The following is an 18,336-nucleotide window of genomic DNA, read 5'->3' on the forward strand; positions in this document are numbered from 1 at the left end:
GCGCTCACCAAGGGGGTGGGGGACAAGGGGCCGGAACCCCCGGCCTGCGCTCACCAAGGGGGTGGGGGACAAGGGGCCGGAACCCCCGGCCTGCGCTCACCAAGGGGGTGGGGGGCAGGGGGCCGGAACCCCCGGCCTGCGCTCACCAAGGGGGTGGGGGACAAGGGGCCGGAACCCCCGGCCTGCGCTCACCAAGGGGGTGGGGGACAAGGGGCCGGAACCCCCGGCCTGCGCTCACCAAGGGGGTGGGGGGCAGGGGGCCGGAACCCCCGGCCTGCGCTCACCAAGGGGGTGGGGGGCAGGGGGCCGGAACCCCCGGCCTGCGCTCACCAAGGGGGTGGGGGGCAGGGGGCCGGAACCCCCGGCCTGCGCTCACCAAGGGGGTGGGGGACAAGGGGCCGGAACCCCTGGCCTGCGCTCACCAAGCAGGGGGCCGGGGGTTCTCCCCCGGCCTGTGCTCACCAAGCAGGGGGCCAGGGGCCAGAACCCCCGGCCTGTGCTCACCAAGCAGGGGGCAGGGGAATGGGACAAGGGGCCAGGTGCCAGAACCCCCCAGTCTGTGCTCGCCAAGGAGGTGGGGGAGAGAATAAGGGGCCGGGCACCAGAACCCCCCTCCCGGTGCTCACCAAGGGGGGGGACGGGAGAAGGGGCCGGGCACCAGAACCCCCCAGTCTGTGCTCACCGGGCAGGGGGCCGGAATCCCTGGCCTGCGCTCACCAAGGGGGTGGGGGACAAGGGGCCGGAACCCCCGGCCTGTGCTCACCAAGCAGGGGGCAGGGGAATGGGACAAGGGGCCAGGTGCCAGAACCCCCCCAGTCTGTGCTCGCCAAGGAGGTGGGGGAGAGAATAAGGGGCCGGGCACCAGAACCCCCCTCCCGGTGCTCACCAAGGGGGGGGGGACGACAAGGGGCCGGGCACCAGAACCGCCCCCCCGTGCTCACCGAGGGGGGGGGGGGAGATGGGGGACAAGGGGCCGGCGCCAGAACCCCCCAGCCAGTACTCACTGAGGGGGAACAAGGACTGTCTCCAACCCCCCCCATGCGGGGTAAAGCTCTTTGCAGGTGGCCCTGGCAGCACAAGGGATCCCACTAAAGCATCCAGCAGCCCCCACTTCTACGGGCTCTATGGGTCGGGGCCAGGGCTGGCCTGTCATTCCCTCTGGGGGCTTGGGGGGCTGGAGGGCAAGGCGGGCGTCCCGGCAGGCAGAGGTGGAGAACCAGCGTGGGAGCTGGTTGAGACCAGCCCTGCCCTGTCCCCTTCCCACATCAGGTCTGGCTCTTCCTTGGCACCCCCTCCAGGCACGCGGGAGAAGGGGGGGGAGCGGGGGCATGGCCAGCGTCCTGCAAACACACATCGTCTCGGCAGCTTTATTCCTGCTTATCACTTCAGATTCAACAAGAATTTATACATAAAAAAGGGCCCAACCGCCACATCCCATCAGCTGATGGGCACACAGGAAACCCCCCCCCCCGCCCAAAAAAAAAACAACTCCACCCCAAAGGACAACAGGTGCCAGCAGAAGCTCCTGGGAGCTGGTAGGGGCCAGATCACACACTGCTCCCCAACTCCGCTGTCCACATATCCAGGGGAAAGGGTTTGTCTTACCCCCTTAAAACCAGTGGGTGGAGGGCTCTGCCCCCTCAGGGCCAGAGTCGCCCCTGGGGGGAGCCAGTCTGCGAATAGGGAGAGTCGAGGCTACAGCTGGAGGGAGGAGCTGGCTGGTGGCTGCACAGGGATCCCGGGGCAGGGGGGCGAATCCAGCCCCTGACACTTCCTGGGAGTCAGGTGTGTCCCGTGCGCGGATTTGGTCCGGATCAGGAGCCAGGCAGAGCCCCACCCCGCAGGGGACCGGAGTAGAGCCGGTCTAGTTTGGTCCCAGGGGTTCTCCTGGCAAGTGCTGCCCACGGCGGAGCCCCAGGACCCAGCACGAGGGGCCTGGCTCGGGCTCCAGGCTCCGTTTAAAGCTCAGGCCTGGGAACACAGGGACAGAGTTGCTGCCCCAAAGAGGGGCTCTTCCTCCATCCGTCCCGCTTCGACCCAGGGGCTGGGGGTCACAGACGACCTGCAGAGCTCCCCGCTGAAGGGGGAGGCTGGTTACAAAGGCCAGGCAGCCCCTGGCGCCCCAAGTCTGCTGGCTGGCAGTAGATGGAAACTGGGCAGCCAGGTCCCAGCTGTCGAAGTCCCGCGGCTCCCTGGGACTCACGCAAAGATGGTCTCCTCCCGTCTCTTCTTGGTGAGGATGGTGCCCGGCTTGTGCTGGGCATCGGGGTGGTTGGCCAGCTCCGGGGGACATGACGACACCGGGCTCTCCAGGATGGCTTGCTTCAGGTCGTAGAAGACCGTGGAGTCCTCCTTGGTCAGGAAGGTGATGGCCACTCCACTCTTGCCGGCTCGGCCCGTACGGCCAATACGGTGGATGTAATCTGCAGAGAAGCACCACGGTCAGATGGTGATTTGCCACTGAAATGCAGCCACCTCTGGGGTGGGGCTTGGCTGCTGATTAAACAGAGCTTGCTCACCTGCTACTGAAATGCAGCCACCTCTGGGGTGGGCCATAGCAGCACAGCCACGGGGGCGGGGGGAGGAGGATTTTAGGAAGACAGAACAGGATCACCCACACTGGAATTCAGGCAGGGTGTCAGGATTAATCAATTGCCCTGGGATCTTTAACGACCCTCTGGTTTGTCACCTCTGAAAGCTGGTGCGTGCAGCAGCAGAGCGCCCCTACCGTTGGGTGCGAGGGGAAAGCCCTCACTGAGCCCCCCACCCCCTGCAGCTCCCTGGCCATTGCCCATCGAAGTGCTGAGTCAGGTCGACCGTGCTTAGCTGGGGAGAGAGGGGTCCGCACAACTCACCTTCGATGTTCTTGGCCATGTCGTAGTTCACCACCATGGAGACGTCCTGGATGTCGATACCGCGCCCAGCCACGTCCGTGGCCACCAGAATGTCCTTGGCACCGGCCTTCAGGTTGGAAAGGGCGAATTCTCGCTGCTCCTGGCCTTTGCCACCGTGCAGGGTGCAGGCGTTGTACTGCGGGGGGGGGAGAGGGAAGACCATAGTGCAGGGCTGGGGCAGGAACTGACCGCAGGGCTGCCCACAGCTCAGCACGGGGCCAACGGGAGGGATGGAAGAATTCACCAGCAGGCTCCAGAAGAGCTGGAGAGCCTGGGAGACGGGGTGGATCACACGGTACCCGTCAGCGTGCACCCAACAGCCCCCGGGCTTGGAGCCTGCCAGCTGATCGCGCTGCCCTGCAGACGTCTCTTCCACAGCCCGCCCGCCCGCCGGGCAGTGGGGGAGAGGAGGAAGGGGCTGGATGTGGAATGGGCACCCTTCCCCCCGCAGCCCCCACACAGGCCCCAGGCCACCGAGGCAGACCCTGGCACCTGTGGCTCAGCAGAGGGATGCGCCCCTGCGGGCTGGACGGGGCTCCGACCCGAGGGCTGCAGAGCAGGATCCTCCCACGGGGTGGCAGTAACTCGCTGCCAGTTCAAGGCGACCTGGCCAAGCACCAGCAGCAGGAACCCGGGCCATAGAGGGCTGGTCAGGCCGAGTTTTGAGTTCTGACCCAAACCCAGTATCACCTGGGTCGACCTGACCCCACCCCACTGAACCCAAGTCAGTGCTGCCACCTCCTGCCCACGGGCTGGCACAGCGGCAGCAGCTGCGTACCCAGCCCCTGCCATCCACTGCCCCATGGCGCTGTGACTCCTGTTTTCCCACCCGACCCACAGAGCAGCACTGGGCTCTGCCAGACGGGCAGGGGCTGGGACTTGGGGCTCTAGGGGGCCCTAGAGCCGCTTAGCCCGGCCCTGGCCCCACAGGGCCAGGACACTTCTCAGGGGCTGGCACATACCCCCATCTTCTCCAGGGACTTAGCCAGCACGTCGCAGCCCTTCTTCTGGTTGACGAAGATGATGATGGGTGGGTCGAAGCCCTGCTCCAGGATGGCCAGCAACTTCTTCCTGTTGGGGAGGGGCAGAGAGGGGGGTGTCAGCAGGCAGGACAAGCTCAGGCCCCCACAGTCCTCCCAAGCCTCACCAGGCTGCCCTCCAAAGTGCCGTCCATTTCTTCACCGTGCTCCAGGACAGACCCTGCCAGACAGCCCCCCGTAGGAACCCCAACGCCCTGCCCTGCCCGCCCCTGCAGCCCAGCTCCAGCGAGAGCCCCCACCCTCCTACCTCTTCTCCCCCTCGGACATGAGGAAGACCTTCTGCTCCACGCGTTCGTGTGGCTTGCCGGCCGAGCCGATGTAGACCACGGCAGGGCGGCGCAGGTAGCTGCGGGCCAGGCGCTCCACCGCCGGGGGCATGGTGGCCGTGAACATCACAGTCTGCAAGAGAGGGCCCGTGAGTGCAGCAGCTTCCGGGGGCTCCCCTGCCGCCCCTCCCTGCAGGCCGGTCCTGGGCAGTGAGGGGTATGGGACCCAGCTGGGCAGGCCCAGGACACACTGGGACTCAGGGGAGAAAGGGTTGAATTGCCCCTCGACTGGCCTGTCTGTGCTCACACAGCATCCACTTGGGGCCCAGGACCTCACCCCCCGCAGCTGGCTCCCAGCCCCATGTCTGTCCCCCTCCCCTTGGCCCCAGCCTCCCTGGGGCTTGTGCTTGGCTGCAGCGTCCAAGCCCTGCTGACCTGTCTGTACTTGTGCTTGCCCGACTCGAAGTTGGCCAGCATCTTCTCGGGGTCCTCGGCCTCATCGGTATCGGGCTTCTGGTTGGTGACAGGCATGTGCTCCAGGATCTTCTGCACGTCAGGCTCGAAGCCCATGTCAATCATCCGGTCCGCCTCGTCCAGCACCACGTAGGTGCAGCGGCTCAGCACCAAGTAGCGGTTCTCCAGCACATCAATGAGCCGCCCGGGCGTGGCGATGACGATCTGCAGGGGGCGGCAGGAGGGTCAGAGCCCGCAGAGCCCAGCCCCTCGCCCCCCGCAGCCTCGGGACTCACCTCACAGCCCATGCGCAGCCGGAAGCCCTGGTCCTCCCGGGAGATGCCCCCGATTACAGCCACTGTGCGGATACCCAGAGGCTTCCCAAACTTGATGGTCTCCTCCTCAATCTGCTGGGCCAGCTCACGGGTCGGGGCCAGGATGATGGCGTAGGGGCCCTGGTCCGACTCCTCGATCCTGCAGGCGACGGAGCACATGTGGGACCATTCCCCCCATGAGCCAACCTTTCCCACACCCTGGGAAGCCCCTCTTGTCCCCCAGGCCCCTGGTGTACCAGGGCCAGCCACTCCTCCCCTGTTTGGGGAAGGCAGAGCAGCCAGTCGGCCTCACCTGTCGATCTTGGGCAGTGTCGTAATCCACACCAGCAGTGGGATCAGGAAGGCAGCCGTCTTGCCGCTGCCGGTCTCAGCCACGCCGATGATGTCGCGGTTCTGCAGGCCAATGGGGATAGCCTGGCGCTGGATGGGGGTGGGCTCCTGGATGGATGGAGAACAGAGACGCTTAGGATGGAGAAGGACCCCTGTGCCCAAGTCTGGCTTCACCAAGGAGAGATCAGAGGGCTGGGAACTGAACACAGGAGTCCTGGCTCCCTGTTTGCACTCCCCCCTGCCCCAACCAGAGACTAGAGTCCTAGGTCCGGACCCAGCCCCCACCACCAGGCCGAGCACCCACAAGAGCCTAGTTCAGATCTGGATCCCCATCAACAAAGGGCCAGTCACCACTTGACCCAGGAGGTTGCGGGGCAGGCCCCGGCTCTCACCTTGTAGCCACACTTGTCTATCACCTCCAGGATGTGCGGGGGCAGGGAGGAGTCCTTCCAGGAGCGGATGGGGTTGGGAATCTTGCCCCCCTTGGTGGTGATGCTGTAGTCCTCACGGAAGATACGCCAGTCCCTGTCCGTCATCTCGTCCAGTTTCTTCTGGGACCAGTGCCGATCATCCCAGCGCTGCTTGGCCTCCTTCTTCCGCAGCTTGCGCAGCCGGGCCCTGGCACCAGGGAGGGGAGCAGCTCAGGTCTCACCCAAACTCTGCCAACCAGCCCAGAGACTACACGTCCCAGCATGCACTGGGCCACCCTAAGACCCACAGAGGCTCCGCATCCCAGCATCCCAAGCCTTCCCTGCACAACCCTAACCCATCCCTGCACCTACCCAGCCCAGGATCTCCGGCCCAGCAATGGCCAATTCTGAGAAGGGGTAACCCAGCCCCAGCCAAGCCATGTGTGCAGGTGTTGGCATCCTGGCCCCCAAACCTGACCCCACAGTGGGTCACTCACTCCTCCTGCTCCTTCTCCTCCAGTGTCCGCCTCTTCTCCATCAGGTCCCCGTAGAAGCGTGACTGCTCCCGCTTCTGCTGCTTCAGGTCGATGCCGGCAATGAAGCCCCTGCCCAGCAGCTGTACCTGGTGCCGCTCCTTGTACCTGTGGGAGAAGAACTAGCCTGCTGGCACAGGACCTCCTGGCAGATCTCAGCACAGTGTGCCCCCCTCAGTGCCCCCTGGCAGACGGGGGCGCCCCTCAGAGCAGGCTTAGTCCCCATTACCACAGTGCAGCTAGCCAACCTGCTATTTCACACCCCTCAGGGGCAGGGAGTTCCCCCTCCCTGGGACTGCTGCGTCCTGACTCCCACACTCTCCCGTGCCCTGCGCTAACCACTAGCCTGACTCCCCTCCTGGACCCAGGAGTTCTGACCCCCCCCAACTCCAACCACTAGATCCCACTCCCCTCCCAGAATGAATAAAAGAACCCAGGAGTCCTGCCTCTTTGCCTTCCCTGCTCTATTTAACTACCCCCCCATCCCAGCAACGCTAGATATTTCCCCCCACCCCTGTATAGACAGCCTCTGTGTGCTTCCATCTCCCTTCCTGCCTCCTACAGACCCCAGTCTGCAGGGGGGCCACAATCCAGCAGCGATCGTCCGATCTGCCCTGCCCCGCACTACTCACAGTGGGTTGTAGTCGATGGACGTGTCCTCTGACGCGTCCCATTCAAAGACGAACTTTCGGTCATTCAAGTGCCGGGTGCGTCTGCGCTTCTTGATCCCGCCCAGGTACCGCTCCTGTGAGGGGAGCCCAGCCGTCAGCCCCACCAGCTCAGCCCCCAGCCCAGCCCTACCCCAGAAAAGAGGCTCAGTCCCACTGAACCCATGGAAAATGAGGCCTGTAAAAGGGGAGGGACTGATCTGGGTTCCCTTCCCTCTGGATTCTCTCTGACCTCAGGAGTTCTGAATCCCAGCCTCACCCCTTGCTATAACCACTAGCTTCCCAGGGCCAGGATAGAACCCAGGAGTCCTGGCCCCCCAACCCCCATTCTGGCCCCAGACCCTTCTTCCTGCACTGTCAGGCCCTCGAGTCCTGAGTGGGTGGGGGCAGCGCTGCGACTCCCAAGGAGCCCCTGGCATGGCGGGTACCTTGATGGCGTGCAGCTCCTTGCTCTTGTCCTTCTCCTCACGGATTTTCTGTCTCCCCTCCTCATCCTCGTTGCCATTGGTCTCCCGCTCCATGCGTTCCCGACGCTCCCTGCGCTCGCGCTCCTGGGGGTCCTCTGGGGGGGGGGGGGCAGACACAGGACATCACACACCCGGGGAGGGGGAAGGGTGCTCCTTCCCAGCCTCACCCCCAGCAGGAGGGCCACCCAGAGCACCCTGGGGGAGAGGGGAACTTACCCAGCATCTTCCTCCCTAGATCCTGAAACTGCTTCCTCTTCTTCCTCTCATCCTCCAGCAGCCTCTGCCGCTCCTCCACCTCCTGCTGCCGCCGCTTCAGCGCCTCGGCCTCCCGCTCGGCCTTGGACAGGAACTTGGGCTGGAGGGCAGAGGGGGCAGTGAGCATGGCACCAGGCCTGTCCCCAGAGCCAGGGCAGCATAGGCCAGCACCCACACAGCCTGCCTTGGAAGGGGGGCGGGGAGAGGAGCGGCTTTGGACCCTTTGGCCCGCTCTGGTGAGGCTGCCAGCCCAGGGGCATCACAGCCAACTTTGGGGGGCAATAGACCCACCAGGAATCAGCCTGAGAACTAACTGCTTGGTGCCCGAACCGCCTCTGGACCCAGAGGGGGAAGGGGGCCACATCTGCCCCACCACAGCAGTGGGGGGAGGGGAAGATGCCCCTACAATTAGGGTGGGGGTGGGGACATATTCTCACCTTGGCCTCGGCCTCCTCTTCAGCTTTCTTCTTGGCCAGCAGCTCCTCCAGAGACAGAGGCTGGGCCTGGAAACACAGGGTGTTAACACCCCAGAGCCAACCCCCGTCCTGCCCCGTCCCCATCCAGGATCGCTGGCACACCCTTCAGCCCAGCTGCCCCAAGCTGTGCCGGGGGGGGAGGCAGCAAGCAAACCCCTGGAGTGTCTAAGTGCTTGGGGGTTCCTGCACCAACCTGGAACGCACCGTGCCCATCCGAGATACCAGGAGACTGAGCCAGACATGAGGCTGCGATGGGACGGGGAATCAATCTTATGGCTGCTCGTGCAGGGAACACACCTCCCAAACCCACAGAGGGGTAGCCCCCCGGGGTCTCTGGGGGGTAGCCCCCCGGGGTCTCTGGGGAGACCTGTCCGGGATCCATGCTCAGCCCTGGGCTCCAAAGCAGAAACGCTTGGGGGACAGGGACGGAATAGCCAGGCTTGAGGGAGGGCCCCAACTGTTACCGTGGGGGGGTGTCACTGTGCCTGAGACCAGGGGAGGGACACAGGGGAGGCACACAGGGAGAGCGCAGAGGCTGCACATCAGGACCAACGAGGCGCAGGAGCAGGGGCCACCTGCCCGCTGCAAGGAGCCAGCCCCGGCAGATAGCCACCACCACCACCCAGCACAGCTCCTGTGGCCCCTCAGCCCTTTGGGGGGGGGGAGGGCAGAGCTCTACCTGCCTTCCCACCCCCACTCCCACCTTCTCCTTCTTCAACGCCACGTCCTCCTCCTCCTCCCCCCTCCGTGAGTCTCGCTCCCTCCGTGATTTGGAGTCTTTGCCTCGGCTCGGGGACAAGCTTCTGAGTGAGAGAAAAAATGGACATGAGACACGCTTCTAGCTCCACCCCCGACCAAACTCTCCCCCAACCCCGGCTTGACACCTCCATTGCCCCGCATCCGGTGGGGCTGGAGGCCATTAGCCCACTGATCCTGGTCCCACACTCGGCAATCACGGCAAGGGCTCTAGGAACAGACGAGGCCCCATGGCTTCCCCTTACTCTGAAACGGCCTGGGAAACCACCCAGCTTCCTCCTGGTGCAGGACCACTCGGGCTGGGCTCTCAGCTGAGCAAGCTCCGGCCAGCTCCAGCCTTTGAGAGCAGGCCATAGCCAGGCAAAGCCCAGACACAGCAGGAAGTGGGGCTGCTGGCTCAGTAGGGGACCTTGATCAGCGCCCCACCTCAGGGGTAGAAGCCATCACGCTGCTCATGGAGGAGAAGGGACACCAGAGCCCTTCCCCACTCACCCTTGTTACAGGCTCCACAGCGTGACAGCAAGAACCCCAACGTCCCCCTTCAGCCCAGCAGGGTCCATTGGACTCTGCTCATTTCCGGTTTAACCGGACACACAGAGACGCCTGTGCCGTGCTGCTGTATGGTGCTGAGCCCCAGAGGTGGCTGCACTCCCAGAGACACTCCCGTGACACCGCAGGCGTTGGCAGGAGGAGTGGGGGCACGAGGATTTACCTGGAGCGTTTCCTGTCCTTGTCTCGCCGGTGTCCATCTTTCTCCCGCTCGCGATCCTTCTTATTCCGCTCGCGCTCACGCTCTTTGTGTCTCCGGTCCCTGCAAGGGCAGAGCCCCAGGAATCGGTTACAGCCCAGCCTAACTCCACGAGCAGCCCCCCACCCCCTCCTCAGCAGCCCCCCCAAACCTCCTCCAAATCAGAGCCACAAAGAGCCCCAGCCCCTCCCGCACCCCCTGCACCTTCCCCCCGCACGCCCTTCTGGTGCGACCGCATGCCCCCCCCAGGGGTTGTCACCTCTCTGCTGACTTGGACCTGGAGCGGGATCTGGACCGGCTGCCCCGCCTCCTCTCCCGGGACCGGTGCCGCTTCCTCTCCTTGGACGGGGAGCTCTTCCGGTCGCGATCCCGGTCCGGGGAGCGCGAGCGTTTCCTCTCCTCCTTGGGGGGCGACAGGTCCCGCTCCTTCTTGTCGGGCACTTCCCCAGCCATCTGACGGGGCAGGGAGAGCTCTTAGCAGTGGGGGGGACCAGCCCCTGGCTCGGACCCACCTCCCCTGGGCTCCTCAGGCCTAGCACCGCCCCCCCCGGCAAGACTCACACGCGGCACAGCATGGGGGGCTGGCCCCAGGGCGGGGGGGGCTGGGAACGGGCCCAGGGTCTCTCCATGTTATGAGCTGGGCAGAGCAGTGGGGGGCCTTGGCGGGTCACGGGGCGTGGACCCTTTTAATTCTGGGTTAACCCCCCCGCCCCGGGAGAGAACCCCGGAGTCCGGGCTCCCCCCGCCCCGCCCCGGGAGAGAACCCCGGAGTCCGGGCTCCCCCGCCCCGGGAGAGAACCCAGGAGTCCGGGCTCCCCCCCGCCCCCGCCCCGGGAGAGAACCCCGGAGTCCGGGCTCGCCCCGCGAGAGAACCCCGGAGTCCGGGCCCCCCTCACCTCCCGGATCCTACTAGGCCTCACAGCCCCTGCGCAGCAGCCGCCATCTTAGCGACTCGCGCCGGGCCCTGCGCGGAGCGGCGGAGGTGCCGCGCGGCATGCCGGGAACGCGAGTCCGGGCCGTCCCGGCCGGCAGCCGGAGCTTCCCCGCCGCAACCACAGCTCCCAGCAGGCACCGCGCGGCGCGCCGCTGGAATGCTGGGAAATGTAGTTCCCGCCCGTCCTCCAGGGGCTGAGTCCGAGACAGCGCCTCCTACTGCCCAGCCCACTGCTGCTTCCTTCCCCTGCTGCCCCCAGCCTGCCCTGCTACCCCCGCCCCCACTGCTGCCCCCAGCCTGCCCTGCTGCCCCCCCCAGCCCCACTGCTGACCCCGCCCGCACTGCTACCCCCACCCCGCCCCCCCGCTGCCCCCAGCCCCCCTGCTGCCCCCGCCCCACTGCTGCCCCCAGCCCCCCTGCTGCCCCCAGCCCCACTGCTGCCCCCAGCCTGCCCTGCTGCCCCCCCCAGCCCCACTGCTGCCCCCAGCCTGCCCTGCTACCCCCACTGCTGCCCCCAGCCTGCCCCCCCGGCCCCCCTGCTGCCCCCGCCCCCCCAGCCCCACTGCTGCCCCCAGCCTGCCCTGCTACCCCCGCCCCCACTGCTGCCCCCGCCCCCCCAGCCCCACTGCTGCCCCCAGCCTGCCCTGCTACCCCCGCCCCCACTGCTGCCCCCTGCTGCCCCCACCCCCACTGCTACCCCCAGCCTGCCCCCCCAGCCCCACTGCTGCCCCCAGCCTGCCCTGCTCCCGCACTGCTACCCCCACCCCCACTGCTGCCCTCAGCCTGCCCCCCCGCCCCACTGCTGCCCCCAGCCCCCCCGGTCCCCCTGCTGCCCCCGCCCCCACTGGTGCCCCCAGCCTGCCCTGCTGCTGCCTCCTCCCCCACTGCTGCCCCCAGCCTGCCCTGCTGCCTCCTCCCCCACTGCTGCCCCCAGCCTGCTCTGCTGCCCCCGCCCCCACTGCTGCCCCCAGCCTGCCCTGCTGCCTCCTCCCGCACTGCTGCCCCAGCCCCACTGCTGCCCCCACCTGCCCTGCTGCCTCCTCCCCCACTGCTGCCCCCAGCCTGCCCTGCTGCCCCCGCCCCACTGCTGTCCCCACCTGCCCTGCTGCCTCCTCCCTCACTGCTGCCCCCAGCCCGCCCTGCTGCCCCCGCCCCCCCAGCCCCCAGCTCTGCCGCAGCCAATCGGCCTCCGTGGGTTCGGCTCCCCGCTGCTGGGCCCTGTGGGAGGCATCGAGCCCTTTCCCCGCCGCTGGGCGCTCGGGGACGCTCCCCAACACGGTGGCCGGAGCTGGGGCAGCCCCCTCAAGCCCCTCCCCCAGCCAGGCCAGGGTTGGGCTCCCAGCCCTCTCTTGAGCCAGCCGGTTCTGCAGCCCCAGAGCTTGACCACGGAGGGGCAACCCCTGGCTCCTGGCCCAACATGGGCCTGTGGTTCAGAGCCTCAACAGCAGCCCCCACCCTTGAGCTGGGCTAAGGAGGGGCTCCCCTGCCCCTCCATCCATTAGCCACCCAGAGTCTCAGCTCCAGGGGCCATAGGGCTCTTCCTAGGGCCGGATGCGCCCAGCTCCCCAGCACACCCTCCATCCCTCAGACCCAAAGGCTTGCCGGGCTGAGGGGGCAGGCCGCCGTGGCTAACCCAACCTCCCTCCAGTCTATGTCCCAGGAGGAGCTGCTGCTGCAAGCCCCAGCTGGCCTTGCCTAGCTGCCCCCTTGGCCTGACTGGAACCCGCTAGCCCCTGCGCGCCCCCCTCCACAGCCGGGCACTTCCACAGAGCTCTTCCTTTGGGGGAGGCCTTCCAGGACCGCCTGGGTGGGGCCTGCCCTCCTCACCTGAGCCACATAGATAATCTCATCTGACCCCCATCCCCCAAGGCCAGAGAACGCCCATCACTGCAGCCCTAGGCAGTGCCCAAAGATGCCAAGACGCCCCCCTTCTAGGGGGAAGGGCCCAGCTTTAGCTTGGTGCCCTTGCACCCAGCTCTGCCCCGGGCCAGGCAAACAAACCCTTTTGGGCCCTGTGGCTCCCTACAGGGTGATCACATCCCCTCCTGCTCCTCCGCTACCGAGAGGCGAGCTCAGCCCAGCTCAGGAGAGGGCCCTGCGGCCAGCATACTCCCCCCAGCAGGTAACAGGGCTTGAAACGCGCTCCACCCCTTGAAATTCACCCCAGCCCCAGCCCTCCTGGGATGCCCCTGCAGGAGAGCGGGAAGCAAGGGGGCTGTGTGCAGCACCAGGCTCCTGCACTTTCCTTGAAGCCAGGTCTCATCTTGTCTCTGCCCCAAGGGGGTACCGCACCCACTGCTCAGGCCCGTCCTACCCCTACCGTTGGGGCTGGACTTTGCCTCAAGACTCCCACTGCTGGGAGCGTGACTCATTTGCTGCCCGGGGTGTCAGCCAGGGGCTGAGTATCCAGCCAGATGCAGCTCTGTGCTTGCTCACCCAGGTAGAGCCAGGAACTGGGTGTCACCGTGGCCCTGCTGGAGGTAACGTGGCTCTGGAGGGAGAGGGCTGCTTGTCAAAGGCCCCTGGATCCCCACAGTAGGGACTAGTGGTTAGCAAGAGGCTAGGAGCCAGGACTCCTGGGTTCTGCTCCTAGCTCTGTTGGTCTGCCCACAAGCTGGGGCAAGACCCTCCCCACCTTAGCAACCCTGTCTGTGGCAGGAGATGGCACCTCTGGGGCCAAATCATTAGTTGTACCAGGTGTGTGGTGGGGGGAGGGGGGCGTTTTCAACCTGATGTTTCACAGACACCACAGCAGCCCCTGCCACATGGCTGAGCCATTCTAGTCTCCATAATAAATAAGCTTTTTAATAACACTGAACATTGAACAGTTGCACCCCCCAAGACAAGTCTATAAACCAGTTGCCTCCTTCCCACTGAGACAGGCGAAGGCAGAGCTGCCCCCGCGCTGGGAGGCAGATAATGGCAAGGTTGGAAGCAGCCAGCTCTGGAGACAAGCAGCAGATGGAGGGGATGGGTTGCAGCCAGACACCCCGTGGGCATTCAACTAAATGGATGGGTCCTGCTGATGGGGCCTCCTGACTCCAGGGGTGGGGGGGTGGTGTCGTTGAGAGCAGCTGCTTGCCAAGGTCCTTCTGCAGCGAGATGCCCGAGGGCCCTCTCATCACCCCGCCTCCATCTCTTCCTCGGAGAAGATGTGCCAAGTCTGCGTGCGAAGCGCTGGGATGGTGAAGGGATGATCCCAGGGATGCTGAGGCCAGTTGGGAACTGAAGGCCTCTCTGTGGGCCAAGGTGTCACCCCCCTCCCATCTGGCCTGGGCCTTCAGGCAGCCCCTCCACAGCATCGGCACGAGAACATCCAAAGGCAAGAGTCGGGGGTTTGGTCCGTCCATCCCTGCCCTGGGGCCTGGCCCCTTCACATGATTGAGCAGCTTTTAGCCTTCTCCTTCTTGAAGGTGGAAGAGATGAGTTCGGAGCGGCTGGGCAGGTGCAGGAGTCTCTTGGAGAGGCTGCGCCCGGGGCTCTTGGGGGGCGGGGGGCTGGCCTTGCTCAGGCAGATGGTGGATGCTGTCCGGAAGATGCTGTGCACGCTCTTCTCCGACGTGAAGGCTGAGCACTCCAGGTAGTTCTCTGCTCCCAACTGCTTGGCCACAGCGCAGCCCTGTAAGCCAGCCAAGGAAAGTGCCATCAGATGGAGCCGGGCACTGAGGCCTGCAGCTGCTGGCTAGGCTCACATCCCAGGTGGATTTGAGGCTCAGCTGAGTTACTGGTTCAGAGCTTCAGCCATGCTGGAACCAGAAAGCCAGCCCCTCTGGGGATGGATCAGAACTGGACCCTGGGACACCCCCAGGCTGCACTGTGGTTGTGCCGATCCCTGGCCGGGGGACAGGATGGGACTAGCTGAGCCCACTCACCTGCTCATAGGAGATGGGCACCTGCTTCTGGTGGGACAGCTCCATCAGGGTGCTCAGGTCAGTCCGCAGATCTGTCTTGCAGCCAATCAGCAGCACACGGGTGCTGGGGCAGTAGTCCAGGATTTCTGTCTTCCACTGCGTAGAGAAACTCGGGGTGAGTCAGGTGCCTAGAGCTGACATCACTGGGCTTAGAGCCTGCAGGGGAGTCCCCTGGGGTGACTCGGCTGCTGCCCACAGGGCTTATCAGCTGCCCTGCCCCTCTGGGTGCCTGTCACTGGAAGGGTGTGGGTCCCACAGTGCCACCCTGGCCTGGTGACAGCACAGCTCAGCCCAGTTGGGATCCTCACCCCATGGCTGGACCCTGCAGCCAACACCCTGTCAGAGCTACCTCCCCTCCCCCCTCAGGATTAGGCCTGAGCACAGGATGGGGAGCCAGGAATGACTGGGCTGGGGAGGGTGTCCATTTTGGGTAGTACCACCAGGTCTGAGCCTTTATACAAAAGGCAAAGGGGTTTAAAGAACCATTCCCCCCCACCCCGGGTTTAAAACCCAGGGTCATCCCCCCACCCTGCCCTAGCACAACCAGAAGTGGAAGGAGCAGGACAACATGCAGCACTGATGCCCAGGGGAGCGGCATGGGCACACTGCTCTTGGCCAGTGGGGCAGAAGAGGCTCCCCCCAAGTGTTTAAGCCAAGCAGAAAGTCTTGGAGAAGGAAATCAAGGGCTCACCCCTAAGGGTTAACCTCTGTCCCCCCCACAGCTGTAGAGCAGGTCAGGGGGCACAGGAGTGTTTGGCTCCTCATGAGAGGGGCCCAGCCCTCCCATTATAAAATACCCTACCCCTGCAATCAGAGACCCCAGGGTGTCTGGGCCTCAGAGGCCAGCAGGGTGCAGAGACCCCGGGGGGCCGGGGATGGTGTCCAACTGCCCTGCACTGAAGGACCCTCAGACCACCCTGGTGGTGCAGCCCGGCGCATGGAGGAGCCAATGATGGGCCAGTGCCTTGTCTTGTAACCAGCTCTCTTCACCCCTGGCTGGGAGCACAACACCCCATCCCTGCCTGGGGGCTGGCTGCCCCCGGGCCCCCCCTGCTTTACACAGGGGTCAGTTCTGTCATGGGGGAGAGGGAGAGGCAGGGGATGTGGGGGGTCCTCACCTTCTTCAGGGCGCTGTCCATGGTCTCGGGACGGCCCACATCGAAGCAGAGCAGGACAGCGTCCGAGTCACTGTAGCAGAGGGGGCGTACATTGTCGTAGTATGGGGACCCTGTGGGAAGGGGTCACAGGTGAGTCCATGTCACCCCCTCACCCGGCGCTGAGCCAGGAGGGGGGAAGCTGCGGTGATCAAGGATCCACCAGCACCCATGGTCTGTCCCATGGGGGGAGCAGGACCCTCCCAGGCAGGGGGCGCTGCCTGGTCTGCTCACACCTCCCTACCCCCCACATATGAAGCTGGGGGGGACTGACTCCCCCACTGAATACAGCTGTGCAGCCAGGGCCCTTGCAGCCCCCAGTTCTCCCCCACCCCAGCATCCTAGGCTCCTCTGATCCAAGCCTCCAGGAGCTGTTTATATAACCAGCCGCCTCCCCCCCAGAGCGAGCAGTGTCAGGGAGCCGGGGGTGGCAGAACGCAGGCTGGTGGGGAGGGGGCCGTGTACCCCTGGGGAGAAGGATGGCACCGGTGCTTCCTCCACCCCATGGGCACAGGGGAGGGAAGGCCCGGTGCCCTCCCCCACCCCCAGAAGCAGCATCCAAGGGCTTTGCAGCCCAGACACTCTGTGCTCAGAATAGCAAACAGCCCTGCTCCCTGCACCAGAACATCGCCATAGCAACAAGGGGGATCCAAGCAAGACTGGGACCCCCCCTCTGGAGGGGGGGAGATACTGCAGCAGCAAGGGAGGGGGCTGCATCCCTGCTGCAGGGGCTCCCCTATGAGGCCTCCCAACCTCCAGAGTCAGCCAAGGCTCCCCCACCCCAACTCCCACACCACCCCTGCCCCCCTTATTTAGGGGATTTGTCCCCCCCTTCCCCCAGAGAACAATCAGGAGCCTCCTGACCTAGGATTTCCCCCAGTAATACCCCTGCCCCCCACCCCCGCAACCACAGGGAAGCTGCAACGATTCACTGAGGGGAGGAGCACACCCTGTCCTCAGAGCCAGGAGCCCCCAGTGGGCTGCGGTTTGCCTCTGCCTGGGGTCACCAGGGGCTTGGGGAGCTGGGCTACAGGGCCCCTGGGCAGGGGTCTCCGTGGGACCCGGGCAGATGGGAGCAGTCTGTGGGACAGCAGTTCTTAGACCTACTGCTGTTTCTCCAACTGTATTTGGATTCTGTCTTTGGAGGGGGTCAGTCCGAGCTGGCACATGGTCCCCCCTCCCGCCAGACAAGCCCCCAGTGTTGAGATGCCAGGGAAAGCCCATCCCCACTGTGGGGGGTGTCAACAGGGGGCCGAGTGAGCTGCTGCAGCTGGCTTTAGGCAGGATTTGCAGGGGGTGGGGGGGCTGCACAAGGCAAATCCAAACCCACCCCTGCAATGGTAGCACCCCCCCCCCCGTACTGAAAGAATTAAAGCAACCCACAGGGGGTCTCATGCCTTAAACCGACCCCCTCCCTCAAGAGCTCCCTGTTCAATTCCTCACACGCTCCCCTGCAGTGGGCGCTCCCCACACCCTGCACCAGGAGCCCCCTGCACAGAACCCAACGAATCCCAGGCTTGGGGGCCAGGGCTGGATCTGCAGGGGACCCCCCCCCGCCGCCGCCAGCCCCAGCCCAGCCAGGGGGCTCCTTACCCGAGGTGTCCCAGAGGCTCAGCTCCACGCGCTGCTCCTCCGTCTCCAGGCAGGCCGTGTAGTTCTCGAACACCGTGGGCACGTAGGTCTGCGATGGAGAGCGGGCACCCGTCACCGCCGGGCCCCCAGAGCCCCCAGCCCGGGCAATGGGGGGTGCTGCCCGGGCACCCGGAGAGCCACCCCTCGCACTAGCCCAGCAGCCAGCCAGAGCCTGGCAGGCTACGCTGTGCAGTGCGGGGAGGGGGAGCCATATTAAACCCCCCCCCCCCGCACCGGCCTCTCCTGCGGAGGAGCGGCCGCCAATTGCCCCATGCCGACAGGGGCCACAGGCAGCGGGCAGAGACCCCCTGCCAGGCTCCCAGCGGGCCCCTAGGAAAGCGGTGCCCGGGGCGCTGGAGGGGCCCCGAGCACGGCTCAGGGAGGCTGGGCAAAGGCGTGCCAGGACCGTTCGCCGGGGGTGGAAGCGCCTAGGGCGACCAGCCCCGAGCCGAGGCCCCGCGCGGAGCCCCCGGGGCCGCGCCCTCACCTCGGGGTAGCAGTCTTTCGCCAGCACCTGCAGCATGGCCGTTTTCCCGCACTGCACGTCCCCCACCAGGACCAGCTTACACCTGGCCACAGCCGGCTGGGGGCTCCTCCTCTCCCGCATGGCGAGCGGCGGGGCGGGCGTCCCGGCTCCGCTCCAGCGCAGGGGGCTCAGCGCCGGCCCCAGGCTCCGACCGACGCAGCCCTGCAGTAGTGGGGACGAGGGACCGGCGCTGCCTTTATATAGCATTTACCCAGCCACTCACAGGCAGAGGCGGGTCTCCCCTTAACCAATCAGACAGGCGGGGCTCTTGCCCGGTAGCCAATGGCAGAGGTCCCCCCCTTAGAAGGACACCCCCCCCGCCTCACCTTCCCGGGTGGGAGCCGCCTGGGGACGGGCCCGGGCAGGGGTGCGCGGGGCAGAGCCTGGGGCAGCAGCTGAGCTGTTGGGGAGGGCTGTTAACTGACTTAATTGCCAGCCAATTAACGGGCCCGCAAGGGTTCCCACTTCTCCCCCCAAATCGTGATGCAGAAAAATAGTTCCGGTGAAATCAGGGAGATTCCCTCCCTGGCTGGCCTGGCCGCCCTCCC

At 65.7% G+C, this 18,336-nt stretch overlaps 2 protein-coding genes across 2 annotated transcripts; both read right to left on the reverse strand.

Annotated features, from left to right (window-relative positions):
- Positions 1 to 1,353: 1,353 nt before the first annotated feature.
- On the reverse strand, positions 1,354 to 10,676 carry DDX23 (DEAD-box helicase 23). The gene is made up of 17 exons (XM_084610144.1): positions 10,528 to 10,676; positions 9,891 to 10,084; positions 9,596 to 9,694; positions 8,831 to 8,930; positions 8,089 to 8,154; positions 7,613 to 7,751; positions 7,358 to 7,491; positions 6,894 to 7,006; positions 6,226 to 6,369; positions 5,711 to 5,936; positions 5,281 to 5,426; positions 4,950 to 5,127; positions 4,636 to 4,878; positions 4,182 to 4,333; positions 3,857 to 3,965; positions 2,856 to 3,030; positions 1,354 to 2,423 (listed from the first exon to the last, which is right to left on the reverse strand). The coding sequence occupies exons 2-17, from the start codon at positions 10,082 to 10,084 to the stop codon at positions 2,200 to 2,202; spliced, it is 2,442 nt and encodes an 813-aa protein (XP_084466270.1). The 5' UTR covers positions 10,528 to 10,676; the 3' UTR covers positions 1,354 to 2,199.
- Positions 10,677 to 13,350: 2,674 nt separating this feature from the next.
- On the reverse strand, positions 13,351 to 17,948 carry RND1 (Rho family GTPase 1). The gene is made up of 5 exons (XM_084610310.1): positions 17,750 to 17,948; positions 17,224 to 17,311; positions 15,595 to 15,704; positions 14,438 to 14,572; positions 13,351 to 14,184 (listed from the first exon to the last, which is right to left on the reverse strand). Exons 1-5 carry the CDS (start codon positions 17,867 to 17,869, stop codon positions 13,939 to 13,941), a joined length of 699 nt encoding a protein of 232 aa, XP_084466436.1. The 5' UTR covers positions 17,870 to 17,948; the 3' UTR covers positions 13,351 to 13,938.
- Positions 17,949 to 18,336: the final 388 nt, after the last annotated feature.

Source organism: Lepidochelys olivacea (genome assembly GCF_965140295.1).
Source record: "Lepidochelys olivacea isolate rLepOli2 genome assembly, chromosome: 20".
Lineage (NCBI taxonomy): Eukaryota > Metazoa > Chordata > Testudines > Cheloniidae > Lepidochelys > Lepidochelys olivacea.